The 21581-nt window shown below is 59.3% G+C and overlaps 1 protein-coding gene across 2 annotated transcripts; it reads right to left on the bottom strand.

Moving 5' to 3' along the window:
• Window positions 1-1202: 1202 nt before the first annotated feature.
• On the bottom strand, window positions 1203-20670 carry LOC140915397 (solute carrier family 2, facilitated glucose transporter member 9). Of its 2 annotated transcripts, XM_073354984.2 has the most exons (12): window positions 20386-20670; window positions 15641-15739; window positions 14396-14556; window positions 13850-13974; window positions 13202-13347; window positions 11585-11717; window positions 10797-10984; window positions 10199-10309; window positions 8776-8877; window positions 8141-8216; window positions 4742-4869; window positions 1203-2289 (listed from the first exon to the last, which is right to left on the bottom strand). In XM_073354984.2, the coding sequence occupies exons 1-12, from the start codon at window positions 20428-20430 to the stop codon at window positions 2050-2052; spliced, it is 1554 nt and encodes a 517-aa protein (XP_073211085.1). In that variant the 5' UTR covers window positions 20431-20670; the 3' UTR covers window positions 1203-2049. The 2 variants fall into 2 exon arrangements, with proteins under 2 accessions (XP_073211085.1, XP_073211086.1); XM_073354985.1 differs by lacking the exon at window positions 1203-2289 and having other exon boundaries at window positions 4856-5012.
• Window positions 20671-21581: the final 911 nt, after the last annotated feature.

Below are 21581 nucleotides of genomic sequence, written 5' to 3'. Positions count from 1 at the left end.
ACCAGACAAAGTGCCACATGGCACATCCCCTCTGGGAGAGTGTCTAGCCTGGAGCACAGGGACCCCCGACCGAGGGCCCGGCCAATGCAACATGCGGCCCCCCACTGCCCGGGCAGGCTGTCCCCAGAGAGCGGCCAGGAGGCTGAGCCGGGCTCCTCTCCCATCCCCATCCAACCCCTGCAGGAGTCGGCTCAGCGAGTGGGGATCTGTCATTCGCCCGGGTGGCACCGCCAGGCGGCTCCCGCTGACCAAGCCTCGGCCTCCCCTTGCCCAGGACAGAGGCCGCCACATCAGGTCTGAGCAAGGGGCGAATCCACAAAACTGATTTGCAGCCTCACAACCCCCCTCCCCCACCCCGATTCCTTAGTCCTGCCAAACTCCCCCTGATATCGCAGCCCTGACTTCCTTCCCCGCCCGCCCAGCACTGCTGGTTCCCCTCAATCCCGACCCGCAGCCCATCTCCTGTCGCAGCCCTGGCCTCCTTCTCCGCCCGCCCAGCACTGCCGGTTCCCCTCACTCCCGACCCGCAGCCCATCTGCTGTCGCAGCCCTGGCCTCCTTCCTCGCCCCCCCCGCACTGCCGGTGCCCCTCACTCCTGACCCGCAGCCCATCTCCTGTCGCAGCCCTGGCCTCCTTCCCCGCCCCCCAGCACTGCCGGTGCCCCTCACTCCCGACCCGCAGCCCATCTCCTGTCGCAGCCCTGGCCTCCTTCTCCGCCCCCCCAGCACTGCCGGTGCCCCTCACTCCCGACCCGCAGCCCATCTCCTGTCGCAGCCCTGGCCTCCTTCCCCGCCCCCCAGCACTGCCGGTGCCCCTCACTCCCGACCCGCAGCCCATCTCCTGTCGCAGCCCTGGCCTCCTTCTCCGCCCCCCCCAGCACTGCCGGTGCCCCTCACTCCCGACCCGCAGCCCATCTCCTGTCGCAGCCCTGGCCTCCTTCCCCGCCCCCCAGCACTGCCGGTGCCCCTCACTCCCGACCCGCAGCCCATCTGCTATCGCAGCCCTGGCCTCCTCCCCGCCCCCCCAGCACTGCCGGTGCCCCTCACTCCCGACCCGCAGCCCCGTTCCATAGGTCTGCTGACGTATCTCCGTGTTTAATGAGACAACCGCTCTGGGGACTGTGGAGCCCAAATCAGGTCCAGGGAATGACCCGCCCCCAGCACCGCACACGACTGCAGCCTGAGAACAGGCAATTTCCTTTATTCAATTCCCCGGGACCTCCCTCCCCCTGGGCGTCACACCCAGGACCCGGGCAGGATCCGCCTGCCCCCCGCCCCGGGGCCTTCCAAGAAGATCCCGCTTCTTCAAGGGTGGTCCTTCCAGGAATGACACCCCGGCAGCACCAGCCAATCAACACCTGCCCACCGCGGTGATGTCACCGCTTCCAGAGGTGGGGCCGGCTGCGGCTGCTTCACCCACGGCACTGGCTCACCGTGCCAAGGGGAAAACCCAGAGAGCTCATGGTGGGGAGAGGAAAGACTCCAACGCCCAGGCTGGATGGAGCCCAGGGATGAGCCCCCACTCGGCTCCCAGCCAGGGACAGCCGAGGCCCTGGGGGGAGCAGGGGTTCTCCCCTGACCACGGGGACAGTGGGCAGCCGCTGAGCCTGCTGGCTCTTTGCCCCAGGCTGGCACCAACTCCGCCATGCAGGGCAGGTGCAGGGTGATCCAGGCCCGATGCCCTGCAGGGCTGGAGAGCAGCGACCTGGAGCAGCTGCCCTGGGACTCCTGGAGGAGAAGGCAACTGGTGGGATGGGGAGGGACAGAGCCTGGGCCCAGCGACCCTCACACCCGACCCGCAGCCCATCTCCTGTCGCAGCCCTGGCCTCCTTCCCCGCCCCCCACAGCACTGCCAGTTCCCCTCAATCCCGACGCCTCCAACCCCACCGACCGCTCATGGCTTTTGGGACCGAGCCAGGCAGGAAGAGGTTAAAGGAAGGGAATTAATCTGCAGCCTCAGCAACCACCCCCCACCCGCATCTGAGCCCAGCCCTCCTCCTGGCCTGACCCGCCAGGGCTGGGGTGCTACAACAGGGGGAAGAAGAGTGGGTCACTCCCGGCTGGATCCCGAGAGCTCCAGGGAGCTGTTCTCCAGGGCCCCGTAACCGCCGAGCGGGACCATCTTGACGGCGCCGGCCGGGGCAGCGAGGAAGGGGTGGCGGGTGGCGAAGATCTGGTTGATCTCCATGAAAGTTTTGTTCTTGGTCTCGGGGATGACGATGTAGACGTAAAGGGCCACCAGCACACAGACCCCGCAGAACACCAGGTAGCAGAAGGCGCCAGCTGACATCTGGAGCAACGAGAGAACGCGGCCTCAGAAGGGATTCCCAGCTGGCCCTGGGCCCACCTAGCACTGCATCCCACCTTGGAGGGGCCCAGCCCACTTGTGCCCCTAGTCCTGTTCTCTGCCTCCCACCCCACGGGGCTGTTCCACCGCCCCACTGAGCCTCGGGCACCTCCCCTTCAGCAGGGGCTGGTGCCTTACAATTCCAGGGGGAGGCTGGGCTTGTGGGTAAGATGCTGGGCCAGGATTCAGGAGACCTGGGTTCAAGGCCCTGCTCCGCCACAGTTTCCATGCGTGACCATGGGCTAGTCACTTAGCCGCTCTGTGCCTCCATCCCTCATGTGCGCAATGGGGTGCTGGCACTGACCTGCTGGACGGGACTGGCTGCCAGGAGAAATCCATTCCCACGGGTGGGGCCCTTGCCCCAAAGTGAGGAGGCCAGGTAGGGCAAACCCGATAGAGAGGAAGGTGGAGCCTCCCCCATGATGTCCCTGGCCAGTGGTTTAATTCTGCCCCTTGGAGAGACCCCTGTAGCATGAGAACACCCCCCCAGAGGATATTTTTCTTCACGCAGAAGGTTAATGGTGACCAGCTGCTTAACACGCTTATTATTAACAACATGGGAAGGATCTTGAGCCAGAACTGGGAAGGAACAGGTTAAAGAGGTAAAAGTTAGAGGTATTCAAGTCAGCAGGGCCTGATGATGTTCACTTCAGGGTACTTAAGGAGCTAGCTGAAGCAATCTCTGCCCCATTAGCTGTTATTTTTGAGAGAACTGAGGGAGGATGGGGGAAGTCCCAGAGGACTGAAGAAGGGCAAACCCAGAACCTATCTTCAAAAAGAGGAATAAAGAGGACCCAGGCAGCCTAACTTCAAGACCTAGAAAGATACTGAACAGATTATTAAACAATCAGTTTTAAGCCCCTGGAGGATAGTAGGATTATGAGGAATTGCCAGCATGGACTTTGTGACAGTCTGAACCCCTATGATAAATCTTGTACAAAGTATGGCTTGCAAGGTATCATCTGAAAACTCATAATTTGCTGATCATTATTGTTCTGGTAAAATGTGTGTGGCAACATTGTATGTATAGTTATAAGATTCTACCATATGGTATTGCTAAGACATGCTCTAAGTCTGGGGAACAGCCACAAACCAGTTCCTCACAGACAAAAGGCTGGCTGATGCCTTGGCCAGGTGTCCACAAGATTAAATGGGCCATCACCTGGTTAAATGGCCATTCTTTGGCAGGAAAGAGGGTGTGGGTGAAAAAAAATCTACATCTTGACAAAGGAACAGCTTGCCGTTCCCACCCACACAGACTTTCAGTCTCCTGAACCTTGGCTGGAGATGACTCCCAAAGAAGGGAAGGAACTATAGCAAAGGAGTAAAAGTGTACTACATCGCCTCTACCTTTCTCTCTACCCCTGGCATCAGCAACAGCTGAAGAACAAGGAAGCATTGGACTGGGGGAGAGATCCTGCCTGAAAAGAGTTCAGCCAGTAGGACTGAAGAGACAAGTGAGAGTGACCTTTGCTTTGGATTCATTTAGTTTTGTTAAGTTTGGCATTAGTTGCATTTTACTTTTAATTTTCTTGTAACTAATTCTGACTTTTATGCCTCATTACTTGTGATCACTTAGAATCTAGCTTTCTGTAGTTAATAAACTTGTTGTTTTGTTTGATCTAAAGCAACATGTTTGAATTGAAGTGTTTGGGAAACTCTATTTGAGGTAGCAAGAAGGGTGTGTATGATTTTCTATTAATAAATGACAGACTTTATATGAGCTTGTATTGTCCAGGAGGATGCCGGGCAGTACCAGCCAGACATTTCTGGGGAGTGTTTGGTACTGGGAATTTGCTGGTGCCGCTCTCCAGTGTAATTCATGAGTGGCTGGCTACAACACTCAGACAGTATACCTGGGACTTGGGAGTGATTTGCATGCTGGAGGCTGTATGTGAGCAGACCAGGAGTGGTAGCTCTGAGAGCAAAGCAGCGTAAAGGACCCCCCAGGTTGGAGGACTGAGGGGACACAGCTATTCTTTGATCCCGATTGTACTCTGGGGAATGTCGCACTTTACAGTCAAGGAAAAATCATGCCCAACCAACCTAGTTTCCTTCTGTGAAGGGTAACAGGCCTAGTGTATGGGGCAGTGGGGTGCAGCAGAAGTGATCTATCTGGACTTCATCTCCTGCTGCAGTGAGTTCCTCAGGTTAACAACATGTGGCATGAGTCCGTGTTTCACTGGGCTTGTTAAAAACTTGCTGCCCTCTGGTTTCGTCCTATTATTCCCTCATGCTCCTCCATCTGTCTGTATCCACCTCTCGTCTATGGGTGGGCTGTTAGCTATCTGAGGCAGGGACCATCTTCCAGTGTGCGTGGACAGCACCTAGCACCCTGATCCCTGACTGGGGCTGCTGGATGCTACCCCAGGCCACACCCATGGCTGGTCATTACCTGTAGGAAGGGGAAGACGAAGCCCACAGTGAAGTTGGAGAGCCAGTTCAGGGACCCCCCCACAATGTAGGCAGCTGGGCGGTGCGACTGCTTGAAGAGCTCCGCGGTCATCAGGAAGGGCACACCAGCTGGGCAGGTGAGAGGTGGGTTAAATGCCTTGTATGCTGGCATGGGATCGCAATCCAGCAACGAGAGGGTTAGCGGTCTCTGCGGCGGGTGCCCATGAGGAGACCACGTGCCAGGGGGCTCGAGTCCCACAGACGCCTCTGGGCTGCATCCGGTGGGGGAAGAGGGTAAAGAGCGTCAGTAGCCAGGTGCCAGCCTGGAGCCTCCCAGGAAAAGGCCAAGGTGAAACCCGGGGTCTGGGGCGTGAACCAGGAGTGACTCCGGACTGAAAGGTGTGTGAGTGATCTCAGAATCGGGACCCTCTCTCTCCCTCCCCGCCCCCAGGGCCTGCCCCACCGGGGGTCCAGCAGCCTGCCGAACTGGCTGGTCAAGTCTCTAGCTGCTGTGCAAGTGCCTTTCCGGGGCCCATAGGGGAGCGGCCCTTGGTGAGAAAGCACGGGTTTCTCCAGCGACTCTGCAATCCCCAGCACAGCGCCCTGCCCCTCCCAGAACCAGACACAGCTCACGCATCACACAGCCGCTGCCCCCAAGCGCCAGGCTGGTCCCTGGCGAAGGTGCCCTGGAGACTAACGGGCTCCAGCGATTCAGCAGGTACAGCCTGGGCTACTGCAGGGCAAGCTTCCCCATCCCCCACCAATGCACCCAGCTCAGCCCCGGGGCTGGGCCTCTCTGCTGAGGCTGCTAATGTGGCGGGGGATTGGGCTGTGGGGGGGCTGGTCCAGAGAGCCGGTCACAACAGGTTTGTTCTTCCGCAGAAAAATTTGACGAAAATGAAAAATCCTTTTAATCAAACTTTTCCACTTAAAATTTTGATTTTTGGCCAAAGTTCGAAAACTGAAATAATTCAATTTGGAAATTCCACCGCGTTGCCTTATGGGAGTTGAAGTACAGGTCTCTCATGCGCCCATTCTCCTCTATAAGCCAGGTTCCCTTGTCGGACTCCATCTCCCATAATGCACCATGGACTCACCTTTTGGAGGGCAGGTGGTGCATCTTGGGAGTCCCTGGCCATAGTGCACCATGGGAGATGTAGTCCAGCTGAGGAGTTGAGCCCACAGAGGAGAAAGTGGCCATGGGGCAACTGAACTGTAACTCCCATGAGACACCGGGGCAGGATTTCACAGCTGAAATAGTTTGGGTTTCAGCTATTCCATTTGCTGATGAAAAATCTAAGTTTTCTGCAGAAAGCAGACGCTTTTCATGAAGTTTTGTTGTAGAAAATGCAATTTTTAGATCTGGTTGAAATTTTTTTTTTGATGGACCAATTTACTGCAGAAAAAGTTTAGAAACTATTCAAAATCCAAAGGAGTGTGTTCTTTCGACTCTGTTTCATTCCAACTTTTGTTTAGACTTACATATATATAAAATTATTAACAACATTATTAAAAAAAAGAAAAGGAGGACTTGTGGCACCTTAGAGACTAACCAATTTATTTGAGCATAAGCTTTCGTGAGCTACAGCTCACTAACATGGCTGCTACTCTGAAACCTAACATTATTCAAGTGAAACATTTTGATAAGGTGTTTTCGGTGTTTTCAAATACAACATTTTGGAATGGTTCATTTGGTGAAACAGTCCAACTTTTTAGCCCAATTCAGAACAAAAACAAATTTTATCAGAGGTTGGAATTTCCTGTGGGATGGAAATACCATTTTCTGATCAGCTCTACGAATTGCTGTTGAAAAATAGCTTTGATGGGAAATTTTTCATTGGCCCAATTTGTCCACCAAGAACTGGGCTGAGACCACTTGTTCATTCCAGGTGAGGGCGGCTGGACACTGCTTACCTGTGGCTGGATTTGAACTGGCTACTTAAAGGTGAAAGACTGCATCCTATTACTGACCCTGTATCCAACCCCATGGGGAAAGCAATTTGAGACCTCCAGATACCACAAGATATTAATTCAAACAGTATTTCAAAAGAATTTAAAAATACCATAGAGAAAAGATGGGGCTTTATGCACCACTGCCATCTAGTGTGTGAACTCATAACTGTTCCACTGTGTCTCATCTGCCCTATACTGATAATAATTGAGGGAGATTCTCCTTTCACTCAAGCGTTGGGGCCTGTGCTTTTGGAGCACGAGAGGCCAGTTCTATCCCCAGGGTTGCCCTGAAGCCCTGAGTAGCTAGGGGACTTTGAGTTTGTTGCAATATGTACAGTTATGATATTAACTATGATGGTTTGACCAGAACCTCCCAGAGTAGGAAAGCAATCATATGCACTGCTTTAATAAAGGTTTCAGAGTAGCAGCCGTGTTAGTTTGTATTTCCAAAAAGAAAAGGAGGACTTGTGGCACCTTAGAGACTAACCAATTTATTTGAGCATCAGCTTTCGTGAGCCCGATGAAGTGAGCTGTAGCTCATGAAAGCTGATGCTCAAATAAATTGGTTAGTCTCTAAGGTGCCACAAGTCCTCCTTTTCTTTTTGCTTTAATGAAGATACTTAATGCAAAAAAAAATTTCACATGGGGAAAAGCAGCCCCTGATGGACCGTTACTCACAGCTCGCCAGGAATAAATATATATATATATGTATTTTTAAGTCCGATTCATCATTGTTTGTGAACAATGAGCCATTAAAACCCTAATTAAAGATGTAATTACAGCAAATAAATTCTGGGCTGAGAATGAATTATAGATCTGTTGGCAGCCCCACTCATACATCAGTTGGGTAAACCATTCCAGGCCTCGTTCATCATTTTTAGGGAGCTCTCACTTCCACGCTTATTTAAAGGTGGAAAACCATTCGCCTACTAAGTAAGTAAGAGAAGTTTATTAGCATGTGCAGAAGGGTCTTGAGGAGTTTGCTAAATGTAGGGGGGGATATGGAGGGGAGCAATCTCATCGCAGCCCTCCCTGGATCTGGGTGTGTGAGGGTCTCATCCCAGGACCTTGCATCCTTGGTCCCACCATTGGTCCAGACAAGTCTGCCAAGTCCTACCCTACCAGATCAAACCACTGGGCTACCAAGTCCAGCATGGTGCATCCGACCACGCTGTATCCAGCGCTGGTGGGTCAGTTCAATGGCCCGGTCCCCATCAGTGCTGTCACCTGATGTTTCAGAGGAAGGAAAATCCTGACCCTTCATGTACTTGGGCCATTGCTGAATCTGGGAAGTTCCTTCCACCCAGTTCTGCCAATTCACTGGATTCCTGCAGCCCCCCAGCTTGTTAGTCCAGTCTAAGGCTCCCTCCTTCCACCCAGGTGCCCCGACACGCAGCCCCCAGCCATTCCGTTGTTTGTTTTAGAGAAGGGAGGCCCTGGCACCCACCTGGTCCCATACAGAAGCCAGCGATGATCCCGATGACGCAGGCTACGCTGAGGTAGCGCATCCAGGGCACCGTAGCCTGGGGAGGGAAGGTGCAGAAGCTGGGGGTGGCTGTATGCTGCTGGACTAACAGCCCAGTTACCGCCTCCTTGCAAAGCAAATCTGGGGAGCTGCTCTGTGGGAAACCGAAGGGCTGAGGGAGAGAAAACCAGCTGCAACATGCCAGGCAAAGTCCTCACACAGCTCGGCCAGTGCCCCTCAGTCCCGACCCACAGCCCCATGCTTTCCCAGTCCTGCCCGCCCAGCTGTGCCGGTGCCCCTCACTCCTGACCCGCAGCCCCCCTTCGCACCCAGCTCTCTCCCGGCCTGCACCAGACACAAAGTGGCTTTGGCTAAGGAAGCTTCTCTCACGGTTCGAGCCCCAGAGCAGGATCCGGCCCCTGGCTGCCCTGCAATGGTGCCAGTGGGTTGCTCCAGCCTCACTCCAATGTAACTCATCGGCGTGTCCCGAAACAGCCGGCTACAGGAGCCCAGCAGCGCTCGCGGGGGCGGGGGCGGTACCCGGGATTAGCGCGCTGGCCCTGCTGGTCTGGGAGGGAGGTGCCAGGGCGAGGCGCCTCCCGGTGGGACGCTCCTACCTGCAGCAACAGGGCCAAGGTGATGCTGGCGCAGCAGACGCCCATGAAGGAGAAGCCGATGACGATGAGCGGCCGCCGGCCCAGCTTCTCGACGGTGAAGCACTGCAGGGAAAGGCCAGCGGCATGGGGCGTGTTAGCAGGAGAGGGCATGAGACCCACCCGCCCCACAGGGCACAGACCGACAACACGCTCAGTCAATAACGCACAGCACCAATATATGACGTCACCAGACCCAGTTCTCATTGGCTGACTCAGGAGCTTGAGGGTGAGGGTGGGACACTTACCCGGTAACCTCTCAGACTCCTGGGTTCTTTCCCCAGCCCTGGAAGGGGGGGCAGGCTAGTGGTTAGAGTGGGGGGGGGCACTGTCGGAGTCAGGACTCCTGGGTTCTTTTCCCAGCCCTGGAGGGAGGGCAGGCTAGTGGTTAGAGCAGGGGCCACCGGCATTCTAGGGCCTTGCATGTTGAAAGGGGACAGAGAAGCAGCCGCCTGTCCCCTTCACTCATGGGCTGGAATCCCAGGGCCCAGGGCAGAAGTGACCCGGAGCAGCGGGGCCAAGCTGGCCCCAGCCAGGCCTGAGCTGCCCCGAGTGCCCAGTGGAGGCAGGCAGCTGCTTTGGGGCGTGGGGCGGGCGTGGGGAGCCAGAGCAGCCGCAGCAGCAGGGGGGATATTGGCAGCAGAACAAATGCTTGTAATTTTAGACCCAATCTTGGCGTGTCCATCGGGGGCCGTTGGTGTCCGTGCCACGGATCAATCAGCCCACTGGCGCTGCCAGCCTGCTGAGCTCCTGCCCGCCGGCTGGGGCCGCTTGCTGCTGGGAGGCCGGGGGCTGAGGGGCTGGGGTCCCTGCCCAGGGTTGCTGCTCACCCAGGCCAGGCCACTTGGGGGCCGCCCGCCCTGCGAATTGAGCTCCAGCGGCTGGCTGGGCGCCCACGGGCCGAGGGCTGTAAATCCGCCCAGCGCGGCACCAACTCTCCGGCTAAGCCGGGCTGGGGTGGAGCCGGGGGCAAGGGGGCTCCTAGCTCAGCCGGCTGGGCACTGAGGGGGAAAGCCGTAAACCAGCCCCCCCGCCCAGCGACGGCCTCAGCTCACAGGGGTTATTATGGGCTGTTCCACTGAAGTTAGTAGAGCCAGAATGAGCCCTTGGGACCCCTTTCCCCAGCACCCCCCAACCTTGCCCACTGTGACCCCTCCCCCCACCTGCACCCCTGCCACCTCCATCTCCCCCAGTGTGACCCCTCCCCCCACCTGCACTGCCTCCTGTCCCCCAACTCACCTACTGTGACCCCTCCCCGGTGCCCTCTCCCCCACCGGCATCCCCTCCCAGCCCCCCACTGTGACCCCTCCCCGACCCCGGTTAATACTGCTCAGTGGGGGTCACGCACCCCCCCCCCCCGTGTTGCCAGTGCCACGGCGACACTTACGCCGAGCAGGCCGGCCAGCACCTCGATGGCACCCGTGCCCACGGTGGTGTAGGGGATCTCGGGTCCCGGGATGCCGGCATGCTGGAAGATGGTGTTGGTGTAGAACCAGATCTGCCGAGGGGAGGGGAGACAGCAGGGGGTCAGTGGTGGGGCTGGGGGGAGAGAGGCCCCCCCGGGACTCAGGAACCACAAGCAGGGGTGGGGGCACTCCGGGGGCTCTGGCCATGGCACTGCAGGAGCCCCCCGGTCGCTGGTTCAAAGCCTGCCTTGGGATGGGACTGGAGGCTGTTCCGACCCAGGGATGCTCGCTGGCTCTGGGTGAGACGAGCTTGGGGGGCTCAGCCTAGCTCCTCCTGGGCCAGGGTCCCCATTGCAGGGACCTGCTGCATGATCAGCACGACTATTTCCCTGCTAAGCCAAGGAGTCAATGGGCCAGGAGGCTCTTGGGAGACAGAAGCCCCTCCAGGGCACGGGGTGAGCTCCCAACCAGGGCGAAGGTGCAGGGAGACCTGGGGGAGCCCCTCTCTGGGGCAGGGGACGTGGGGGGCCGAGGGCAGCTCCCCTCCAGGGCATGGGGCGTGGGCCTGGCAGCACTTACCGCATCGATCCCAGAGAGCTGCATGCCCATGTTGATCACCGCCACAGAGAGGGTCTGCCAGCGCACGGAGCCGTCCCGCAGGAGCTGCCAGGCGGAGATGGTCTCCACGGAGGAGAGCGAGTGCTGCTCCTCTTGCATCTCCTCCAGCATGTCCCGCACGTCGTCCTTCCCCAGGAACCAGCGCAGCGCTGGGGAGAGCGGTGCAAAGCTAAGGCACTGGGCTGGGACGCAGGCGAGCTGGGCTCAATTCCCAGCTGTGCGCCCCTGTGCCTCAGTTCCCATCTGTACAGGCCCTGCCCTGCCCCATCGGGGTGTGCGGCTGAAGTCAGGAGGGTTGGAGGCACCCAGACACTTTATGGTGCAACGAAGAGGGAAATGCCCCTCCGCACCTGGCCCTCCCCGGCTTCCCCTGTCAGCAGCCCCAGCACAGAGGACGCCCCTCTGCTGGGTCAGGGCTGGGGGAGGATGCAGCCACCTCTGCAGCACAACGGACTGCGGCTTGAACCCGGGACCCTGGAGAGGTGAGCAGGCAGGAGCCTTCCCGCAGCTGGCTGGGCCGGGAGGGGGAGGCAGTGCTCTGGATGGTCAGCAGAGCCGTAGCTGATTTGCACCAGCACAGAATCTGGTCCGGGGGCTCTTGGGCCTGCAGTTCCAGGATCATGTGTCTCTTTGGGATTTGGGACGGGGTAGGACACAGTAAGACCTAATCCCCCCTCACCCGGTTCTGGGAGCAGCCTGACCCTAGGGGATACATCAGCCACCCCCCCTGCCAGGAGGGCTCCACTCACCATCCGTGGCCCCCCAGATGTTGTTCTTCTCAATCAGAAGGTAGCGGGGGCTCTCGGGGAACCAGTGCAGCAGCATGAGCTGCAGGAGGGCGGGAATGACCACCAGGGACAGGAAGAGCGGCCAGTATCCATCCTGCAACGAGCCAGGCAGGGAGATGCGCTCAGGCAGGACCAAATCAACCCAGACCACCCCTGAGGGGTGTTTGTCCAACCTCCTTCCTGGAGGCCTCCAGTGATGGGATTTCACAACCTCCCTCGGGCGCCTATTCCAGATCTTAAGCACTGTAGAGTTAGAAACGTTTCCCTCCTGTCTCCAGACTACATGTGCCCAGGGTTTTAACCTTTCCTCATTAATGATCTGAAGGATGGGGTGGACTGCACCCTCAGCAAGTTCATGGATGACACCAAGCTGGGGGGAGAGGTAGATATGCTGGAGGGTAGCGATAAGGTCCAGAGGGACCTAGACAAATTGGAGGATGGGGCCAAAAGAAATCTGATGAGGCTCAACAAGGACAAGTGCAGAGTCCTGCACCTAGGAAGGAAGAATCCCATATACCGCTACAGACTAGGGACCGACTGGCTAAGCAGCAGTTCTGCGGAAAAGGACCTAGGGGTGACAGTGGACAAGAAGCTGGATATGAGTCAGCAGTGTGCCCTTGTTGCCAAGAAGGCTAACGGCATATTGGGCTGCATTAGTAGGATCATTGCCAGCCGATCGAGGGAAGTGATTATTCCCCTCTATTCAGCTCTGGGGAGGCCACATCTGGAGTGTTGTGTCCAGTTTTGGGCCCCCCACTACAGAAGGGATGTGGACAAATTGGAGAGAGTCCAGCAGAGGGCAACAAAAATGATTACAAGGAGAAGCTGAGGGAACCGGGCTTATTTAGTCTGCAGAAGAGAAGAATGAGGGGGGATTTGATAGCTGCTTTCAACTACCTGAAAGGGGGTTCCAAAGAGGATGGATCTCGACTGTTCTCAGTGGTAGCAGATGACAGAACGAGGAGTAATGGTCTCAAGTTGCAGTGGGGGAGGTTTAGGTTGAATATTAGGAAAAACTTTTTCACTAAGAGGGTGGTGAAACACTGGAATGCGTTACCTAGGGAGGTGGTAAAATCTCCTTCCTTAGAGGTTGGTCCCTTCCAACCCTGATATTCTATGATTCTATGACTACACATGCCCAGGGTTTTAACCTTTCCTCAGAGATCAGCCTTTCCAAACCTTTGATCCTTTCTGCTGCTCTCTGCTGGACTCCCCCGCTTTCCTAAAGTGCGGCACCCGGAACTGGACACAGGACTCCAGCCGAGCGAGATGATCACCTCCCGGGTAGGACGTGCGGCCACCCAGTTAATACTCCCCGGCCTGATCTCAGCCTCTTTGGCAGAGCCCCTGGAACCCTGAGATCCTTGTCAGAGCAGCCCAGCTGCAGATCCAGGCGGGCCCCGTGCACAGCTGTGCATGTGATTTTTCCTCCCCAAGCGTAGCACTTTGCACAGCAGACACGGGACCCTGGAGACCCCCAGGAGACGCCCCCATCCCTGGCCACCCTCCCGCGGGGCCGGAGCTCACGGGGGCTGGGAGGAAGCAGCAGCGGTTCAGGGGCATATCAGCAGCACTGACCTCCCCCAGCAGCTCCGGCAGGCCCAGGACTTGAGCGGAGAAGACCCCCAGGCAGATGAAGATGCTGGGCACCAGGCCCAGGAAGCCACGCAGGGTCTTGGGGGCGATTTCTCCCAGGTACATGGGCACCACGCTGAGACAGATACCTGGGGCGGAGAAGGAGACGGGCAGGGCAAGGAGCAGCCACGTGAGATGTGGAGGCGGCGGGGGAGGGCACCAGGCAGGGCACCCTCTGGATCCCCCCTAGACCCAATACCCCAACTGGGACGGAGGGGCAGCTCCCCGGGCAGGCTCCAGCCAAGCTCCTCTCCTCCCAGAATGCCCTGGGCCTGGCTGTTCAATCCCGGGACACCCCTCTTGGTCATGAGCCACTTTGACCCCCAGGAGGGCACAGCCCCAGCGGGTCCGTCCTGCCCCCCTCCTCCCGCCCATGCAGCAGCCCAACCCCATGCCGGACGGAGCCGCGGCCACGTGCGCGTCTGGGCTGGCACCGGCGGGTCCCGTTCCTGCTGCAGAGGGAGATGCAAACCCGCCCGGCGCTGGGTTAGCAAGGGGCGGAGCAGGGCCAGCGCCGAGGCAGGCCTGGCTGGGTGCCGGAGCCAGGCAGAGCCCCTGGGAGGCGGTGGGGCAGCCCACGCAGGGCGTTACCTGAATGCAGCCCCATGACGAAGCGGCCAGCCATGACCATCTCGGGCGACCCCAGGTAGCGGCTGAAGCCCATCAGAAAGCCGGCCAGGAAGACGAGCAGCGTGCTCCGCACAAGGGTGCCCTTCCTAGCAGGGGGGCAGGCAGGACATCAGCCTTCCACCTGGCATGGGCTCCCCTTCTGCAGGGCATGACGCCCCCCGCAGGATGCTCCGTGCTCTCTCTTCCTCCATCCAACAGCCGTTCCCCGCTCCTCTCCATCCCAGTCCCATGGGGAGCTTGGGGGGGGGCATTCCTGGCAGCTCTCCCTGCACCCATAAGAGTGGGGCATGTGTCAGGCTGGCTTCTCCTCTCCGCTACCCCTGGCAGAGCTTAATGCTGCTGACTCCATGCTGGGCATCCCCCTGCTCCATCTGGGCTAGAGGCGGGCACCCCATGGCTGGCACCGGGGCAGACAAGCCACCATCCTCCCCTCTATTTCCTCTAGCCAGGCTACGGGTGCACCCCCTATGGGCCCCCTGTCCTGCCCCCCTCCTGCACCCATCTTACCTCCCGTATCGAGTGACGAGCATCCCGACTGGAAACGAGCCCACCAGCCCCCCCAGGGCGAAGACCGAGACGGTCAGCGAGTACATGACAGTGAGCAGCTCCTGGCTCAGGCTCTGCCCGTAGCGCCGGGACCAGGTGGCATTGTAGAAGGCCTTTATGTGCTGCAAGGCAGAGAGACGGGGGCTAGCAGACCGGGGTGCCCACGGCGCTTGGATTGCCGGCCCTACGGGGTCTTTGAATGTGTCTGTAACACTCCCAGCTTCTGATCATTTCAGGGCTTCCTCTCTCAGCACCTCAGAGAGCTGGTCCCGCTTCCCCTCGCACCAGAGCGGCTTGAAATGCAGGATTTGGGGGGCGGGAAATCCCAACATTTCAAACTTCACTTCCATTCCAAACCAGGAACGAAAACAGCCAATTTCAAAATGTCCTGCACCAGGGAATTCCGGGAAATACATCGTTTCGGGTCCGTCGAAACCTCCCATTTTAGCAACGCCGTGAGCTTCCCTTCCAAGTTATCTGATATTGTCCACAACCACCTCGGATTTCAAACCATTGGTTCCAGATGACCAACGGAAACGGGCCATTCTGGCAAGGTCAAAGCGAACAGTCCGACTGGGGCCGATGCGTGGCTTCACAGTGTTTTCCCGGTGAAACGTTGGCAAAAAGGACATGTTTCCCTGGGAAGTTTAGATTTCGACAAAATGGCAAAACCGTTCTACTGGGAAATCTTCAACCCGCTCTGCTTCTCCCTGTGCCGGGGGGGCTGGGTTACCAAGCCCCTGATCTGACCCCACGATGCTTTGTGATCCAACCTGTTAGCATCAGTGCGAGAACTTCCCAAAGGTAATTAGTAAGGGGAGGCTCTTCCTTCCACGTCAGCACTAAGCCATGGTGCTAAGGGGCGCTGTGGGGGTGGGTAAATGTTGGTCCTGCCCGGTCATGGTCAGTAAAGTTCCCATGGGGCGTTTCGTCAGAGTCGGGGTATGAGCAGGGCATCCTCCCGGCTCAGGTGATCCCATCCTGATCCCCTCATTTCTCCCTGCAGCGTCACCTGGATGCTGCCTCTCTTTTCCTGCTCCTAGGCCTGCTGCTCAACACCCCAGAGGTGGCCGCACCGCGGTCAGTATAATTAATCTGCCTGCTGGAGACCCACTGGGTCAAGGTATCTGCCTGGCTTAGGATTTCCCAGTCCGGGGAGGGAGCGACTTTCCCCCGCAAAGACAGACAGACGGACCCAGTTCTTACCACAGCCGGCGAGTTCACCACTGCCAGGTTGTAGCCGTAAAGCAGGGAGGAGCCGAAGGAAGCCAGCAGGGTGGTGGCGAGCAGTGGAAAGGTGAGGTGCTAGGAGAGAGGAGAGACACGAGCAGGCGTCAGTGCAGCTATGGCCAGGGGTCTGATGCGGCCCCAGCAGGAGGGGGAAGACGGCAGAGCCGCGAGCTGCTCCCCCCCACCCCGCACCCAGCCCCTCTCTGCGAGGTCACAAGTGAGATGAGCTGCTGCGGGGGGGAGTGTGTCTCATCTCTCCATCCTTGTGCGCCCAGCACAGGAGCTCCTGCCTGCAGGATGGGGGGCACCTGGCTCCCGCTGGGCCCAGGGGAAAGGGCAGTGAGGAGGAGCGGCTGCAGCTCCAATCCCACCGCCAGTCGAGCGTCTCTGGCCACAGGTCACCCGGGTGGGACACGCAGCTGGCCCCAGCGGTGAAAACCGGATGCTCCCATGCACCCAACGCGGCTCCAGCTTCTCCCAGCTTTCACTGTGGCCGCCTGACCTGGCTGCAGCCAAAGCAATGCCTGGCAGCCCAGCTGGAGCGCCCCCGAGGCCCAGCAAGCTCCCCTGCCCCATAGGCTCACTCCCGGGTCCCATGCAAGGCTCTGGGCTTGGTCTGTCGTGGGCTGGGCTCTCTCAGGGACTCTAGTAACCGAGTGCTCAGCGGTGCTACACTGGTCGGCCACGGGCTGGCGCCGTGTGCGCTGTACGTGGTGGCAGAGCCGTGTCGGGCCCAGGCTATTAGAGAGACAAGCGCGTCTCTCTCACCCACAGGCGTTGGTACGATAAAGATGCTCCTTCCCCGCACCCTGCCTCTCTCATAGCTTCTCTGAGCATGCAACAGCTTGCCCTGCACTGCATGAAGGAACCTGGGGTCTCTCTCTGGGCTGGAAGCCCAGTCATCAGCCCATATCGGACTCATGACATGGCGTCAGAAGTAAAGGCCGCCTCGCAGGCGGAGAACGGAAAGAGAAGGAAAGTAGCAGCAAAGGCTGCAAATGGCAGGGGGGGAGTCCTGAAGGCAGATGGATCCCCCTAAAGAGCCACTCCTTCCAGGCCCCAGAGAGCCGCACGGCCGAGTGGGCAGACTGGACCTGCACCCTGCAAGAAATCACCCTGCAGCTGAACTCCAGCAGGAAACCGAAGCCATCCCTGTTCACTCGTTAGCCTGCGCTGCGGGGAGCAGGCAGAGCCGGTCTTTTAACCTTTCCCCTTTTCCGAAGACAGTGGAAGGGCTCCGGCGGGGTTTGGCGCGCACTTTGTACCTCAGAGAACCGTGGTGCCCGAAAGGGCGTTTTGGCTGGAGAATTCAGCAACCAGGGCAGCTGTTAGCAGAGTTTACGGGCCTTGAAGGAAGGTGCTGAGGACGACACCGATTACGGAGCTCGCTGCAGAAGACGGCCTGAGCCCAGCCCAAGCGGGCAAGACCAGCGTGTGCGGCAAAACCTTTCCCCAGTGAGGGATGTGCATTAGACAGTGACCCTCCGTCCCTCGCGGGGAGGGGGGGCATCACCGGACACCTGGGGACAGAGCTGAGTCTGAGGCCTAGACACCAGGGGCTGAGTTTTGGGGGAGGTGGGGGGGCGCTGGGCCTGCCGATAACTTTGTTGAAAGCCGCAGGGCTCAGCTCCGCTGGCCAAGGAACATCAGGCACTGGAGAAAGGGCAGGAGGGAGCGGACAGGCTGAGCTGGGGGTTCAGGTACCGGGCTGGAACTCAGCAGATCTGAGCGCTAAGCCCAGCTCTGTGTAACCTGTTACAGGTCAGACAAGAACTGGGGTCCCTCCCCGCAAGGTGCAAAGACATCCTGGGGTGACCAGGGGCAAGTCAATGTCTCTGGGCCTCGTTCCGCTTTCTGTAAAATGGGGTTCACCTATCTTTTGTCTGTCTGGTCAACGGTGATTATAATCTCCTGGGGGGTGGGGACTGTTGTATGTACAGCACCTAGCACAGTGGCAATAGTCGAGCTGCGAGAGGAGGAGAACCCGGCCAAGCGTTTCGCTGTGTGGGCGGCTGGGCAGGGCCATAGCTTGGGGATATTCTGCAGAAAGAATCAGCGAGGCCTAGCCAAAGCCTGGGTCTGAGGACCTAGGGACTGGTCCAGATTGAAGATGATGCCAGACACCCACGAGGAGATGTCACGTAGCAACAGGCCACGGCCCAGCAGAGGCTTCAGAGCAGCAGCATCAACCATACCTGCCCAGTTGTGCCCGCCTGGTGCAGCTAGGGCAGTGAGGCAGGAAAGGAACCCGCCCCAGCGGGCAGAATGGAGAAAGGGGGTGGCCAGCTGAGTATCTCTCCCGCCCAGGATCAAAAAGCAATAGAGGGCAGGGTGGCATGGTCCCCACCCCCCTGGGAAGGCGTCCTGTCACTACATAGCCCTGCAATGGCCCAGCACCATCACCACCCCAGGCTGCCCCCGCAGCCACGCTCACTGTTCAAAATGGACTTCTTGTTTCCAGCCCCAGCTTCAACTTCCAGCCACTGGATCGTGTTCACTCCACCGGCGCTCCCCTGACCCTCAGCCGCTCAGTGCCATCCCACCGCTCCCCCCATGCTGGCCCTTCCATGCCCCCCTGCCAGGGGAGCGCAGCTTCAGTCCCGCCCCCCCACATGTCGGTTCTCTTCTGCGGTGGGAGCCGGGCAGCCCTTGGAATCCAGCTTCCAAACCCTGGCGCTTCAGAGCCTCCGGCGCCTCGAAGTTGGGCTGTTTCTGCAGGCGCCCGTTTGCCTTCTGAGCGGCTTTGCAGACAAATCTCACCAGCGAGCGCACGGCCGGACTCGCCCTGGAAAACTGGCACCGACGGGCTTTGTTTGGGACGCGCGGCTGGATAATCGCAGCGTGCGCCCTACGGCCTCTGCCCATCTCTCAGCTTCTCCACCTTTCACCTAGACCAGCGGCTCTCAACCTATTTACCATTGTGGGCCGCATCCAGGACCGGCTGTATGGCCCTGAGGATGTCATATGGGCCGCAAACGGCCCACGGGCCGCAGGTTGAGAACCACTGACCTAGACAGTTGGGGAGCGGGCGGCGCCCACTGGCCTTTCTGCCTGAAAACGCCTCCTTTCTCCCAGTCTCTCTCTCGCTGGGCATTTTCCAGGCCCCTCGTCCCCTGCCACCCCCCTAGTGTTTCTCCATCGCTTTCTCCTGCCCCGTTTTTGTCTCTCTGCCTCGGTTATAAAACTCCCTAACTCTGCAGCCACCCTGCGGGGAGAACTGGGCCTGGCTCAGCAGCGCCTCCCTCTGGCCCTTTCTGGAGAAGCCCAAAAGTTGGGGAGTGGGGGAGGGGGGTCCCTTGTTTAACTCGGCCTGGCGAAAGGGGTGGGAGATGCCAATGGGGCTGGGGGAGGGGAAGCAAGTTCCTTCAGCCGTCACTTTTAATCCCCTCGCCCCAGTTCTAGCCAGGCCCATCCCCAAGTCCCAGCAGCTAGCGGGTGTGAACGGGGACCGGGCCGACCCTGGGCAGTGCCCCGCTTCAGTCGGCGGCTCTAGGAAGGGGGGGGTCCCTTTGGAACCAGCTGGTCACTGCGCAGGAATGGGGGGTTTGCTCACTGCTCCCCAGTGAGGCCATGCAGAACGAGGGAGCGGGGGGCAGTACAACAGGGTTTGTTCCCAAGTTGGGTGAGACTGGGGGTCCCTGAAAGACCCCACCGGCTGCACCTCATTTTTCTGGGGACCCTCCCGCCATGGGCCTGCAGTGCCCCAGCCCAGCCCATGCCGGGCCTGACACGGGCCTCGCCTGCCTTGGAGGCTCCCCCACGAAGCTGCCTATTGCTCCCCGGGGCAGCAGCTTCTCCTTAGTGCAACTGCTTCCTGAGAGCGAGCGAACCCTCGCACCCGCCTGGGACACAGCCCAGTATTGGTCCTGGCTCGTAGCCAGGGATGTCACAGGACCGAGGAGTGCTGGGTCTGCCTCAGCATTGTGCAGTGAGTCCACAGCAAAGACGGGACTAGAACCCAGGAGCCCCCCCTTGCTCTAACCACTAGACCCCACTCCCCTCCCAGAGCTGGGATAGAACTCAGGACTCCTGGCTCCCAGTACCCCCACTGTAACCACTACACCCCTCCCAGAGCCGGGATAGAACCCAGGAGTCCTGGCTCCCAGCCCCTCCCCCTAACCACTAGACCCCACTTCCCTCCCAGAGCTGGGATAGAACTCAGGACTCCTGGCTCCCAGTACCCCCACTGTAACCACTACACCCCTCCCAGAGCCGGGATAGAACCCAGGAGTCCTGGCTCCCAGCCCCTCCCCCTAACCACTAGACCCCACTCCCCTCCCAGAGCTGGGAGAGAACCCAGGAGTCCTGGCTCCCAGTGCCCCCACTCTAACCACTACACCCCACCCAGAGCCGGGATAGAACCCAGGAGTCCTGGCTCCCAGCCCCTCCCCCTAACCACTACACCCCACTCCCCTCCCAGAGGTGGGACAGAACCCACAGTCCTGACAAATTGAGATATCCCCCCCAAACCCTCAAAGCAGGGGGGTTATGCCAGCCCAGTGGCCGACATCCCTGCGCTGCCCGGCCCCAGGAACGGTAGCTGGGAGCTGCAGCCGGCTCCAGGTTGCCCAAGTCGCGTGCAGGTCTAATCCTCCTAATCCCACCCGGAACGCCAGCCGGGGCAGCCGGCCGGCGCAGAGAGCCTGGCAGGGAGGCAGTGGGCGGGCTGGGGCCAGGGAGGTAAGCCCAGGAGCTCCCCTTCCCCCAGCCAGGTCACTCACCCCGGTGATCCGTCGGTGGGCGTGCAGGGCAGGTCTCCCCTCCATCGGGTCGATGCAGGCCCTAGAGAGGCAGAGGATGGGGCCGCCTGACTGCAGCCCTCTCGCTCATTTCAGCACTTACTTTGACTTTTTTTTAAAGCAGGGAGGAAAAATCAGAGGGAGAGGGGGGGAATCGCTCGATGCCCGCGAGGCCATTGGAGGATTCCTGGCCAGGGAGAGGTGGGCCCTGGGGCCTCTCCGCTTGATTGATGGGCAGAAGAGGCGAGAGGCCTTGCACGGCGGCAGCCGACCCAACGGGGCGAGGTGTGGCACGGTGCCCTTGGTTCAGCCCTGCAGGGCAGAAGGGAATCACATGGCGGCTAACGTGATTTGCTTTGCCTTTCGGGAGGAGGGAGATGTTGCAGCCCATTAGTCGGAGGGGCTGGACCTTTCCACGTTTAACCCTCCGGGCACCGGGGCAGCCCTGGGGAGATCTGCCCTGGAGAACGTGGCCGGCCGCCACCGGGCTTCTTCAGCAGCTCGTTTGGTGCCCCCGGCTGAGGTCCTGTCAAAGGCACCGGGCTGAAGGAGCTGCCTGTGGATTGTGCCCTGGACTGCAAGCAGCGGGAGGAGCAGGGTCACAGGCTACCAGGGGCCCGGTTCAATTACAGAGGAGCCCGCAGAGCCACGTGTCTCCACAGCGGGAGGTGCTTGGGTTCGGGCTCAGCGGTGCCACGTGTCGAGCGAGACCCACCTGCCCCGCTGGCCTGCACCCAGACCAGGAAATCATGGCGGCCTTTCTCAGCCCAAACCCGATGGCCTCCCCTGCCACGCTGGGCGGGGGCTATCCAAACCTGGCACCCCCTCAGCGGGTAGCTCTGTGCACTCAGCAACACCCCATCCTGCCATCGGGTCACGGCCAGCTTTTCCTTCACTGCTTAGCAAGGGGGTGGGCGGATGGTGGCGTGTGGCTGCTGGCGGCGCGTGGCTGCTGGCATCCGTATCACCAGGCCACAAAAGGCGGCATCAAACCGTTGACAAGTATCGTCAGCATCCGGATCAGGAGAGAAGTTACCTGTTGGGTCATCTGCATGTGTACATTGCTTGTCAAGCCAAGCTCACGCGGGACATCCATGGAATGGGAGCTGTCCTTATAGGGCACGTCTACACTAGAGTCACATTGGGAGTCACACCTCCCAGCTCGTGTAGACGTCCCC

Source organism: Lepidochelys kempii, chromosome 7 (genome assembly GCF_965140285.1).
Source record: "Lepidochelys kempii isolate rLepKem1 chromosome 7, rLepKem1.hap1, whole genome shotgun sequence".
Taxonomy (NCBI): Eukaryota; Metazoa; Chordata; order Testudines; family Cheloniidae; genus Lepidochelys; species Lepidochelys kempii.
The sequence above is the reverse complement of the archived record's forward strand: the minus strand, read 5'-3'. Positions and strand labels throughout refer to the sequence as shown.

Bases quoted from the DNA above. Each gene is read 5' to 3' on its own strand.
- LOC140915397 (XM_073354984.2), bottom strand. From the start codon at position 20,430: ATGGAGGGGAGACCTGCCCTGCACGCCCACCGACGGATCACCGGG. The intron at 8,878-10,198 runs GTAAGTGTCGCC...CTTTCCCTGCAG, and splicing joins TGCTGGCCGGCCTGCTCGGC to TGCTTCACCGTCGAGAAGCT. The intron at 4,870-8,140 runs GTGGGTGCCAGG...TCACCTGCCCAG, and splicing joins TGGCTTCTGTATGGGACCAG to CTGGTGTGCCCTTCCTGATG.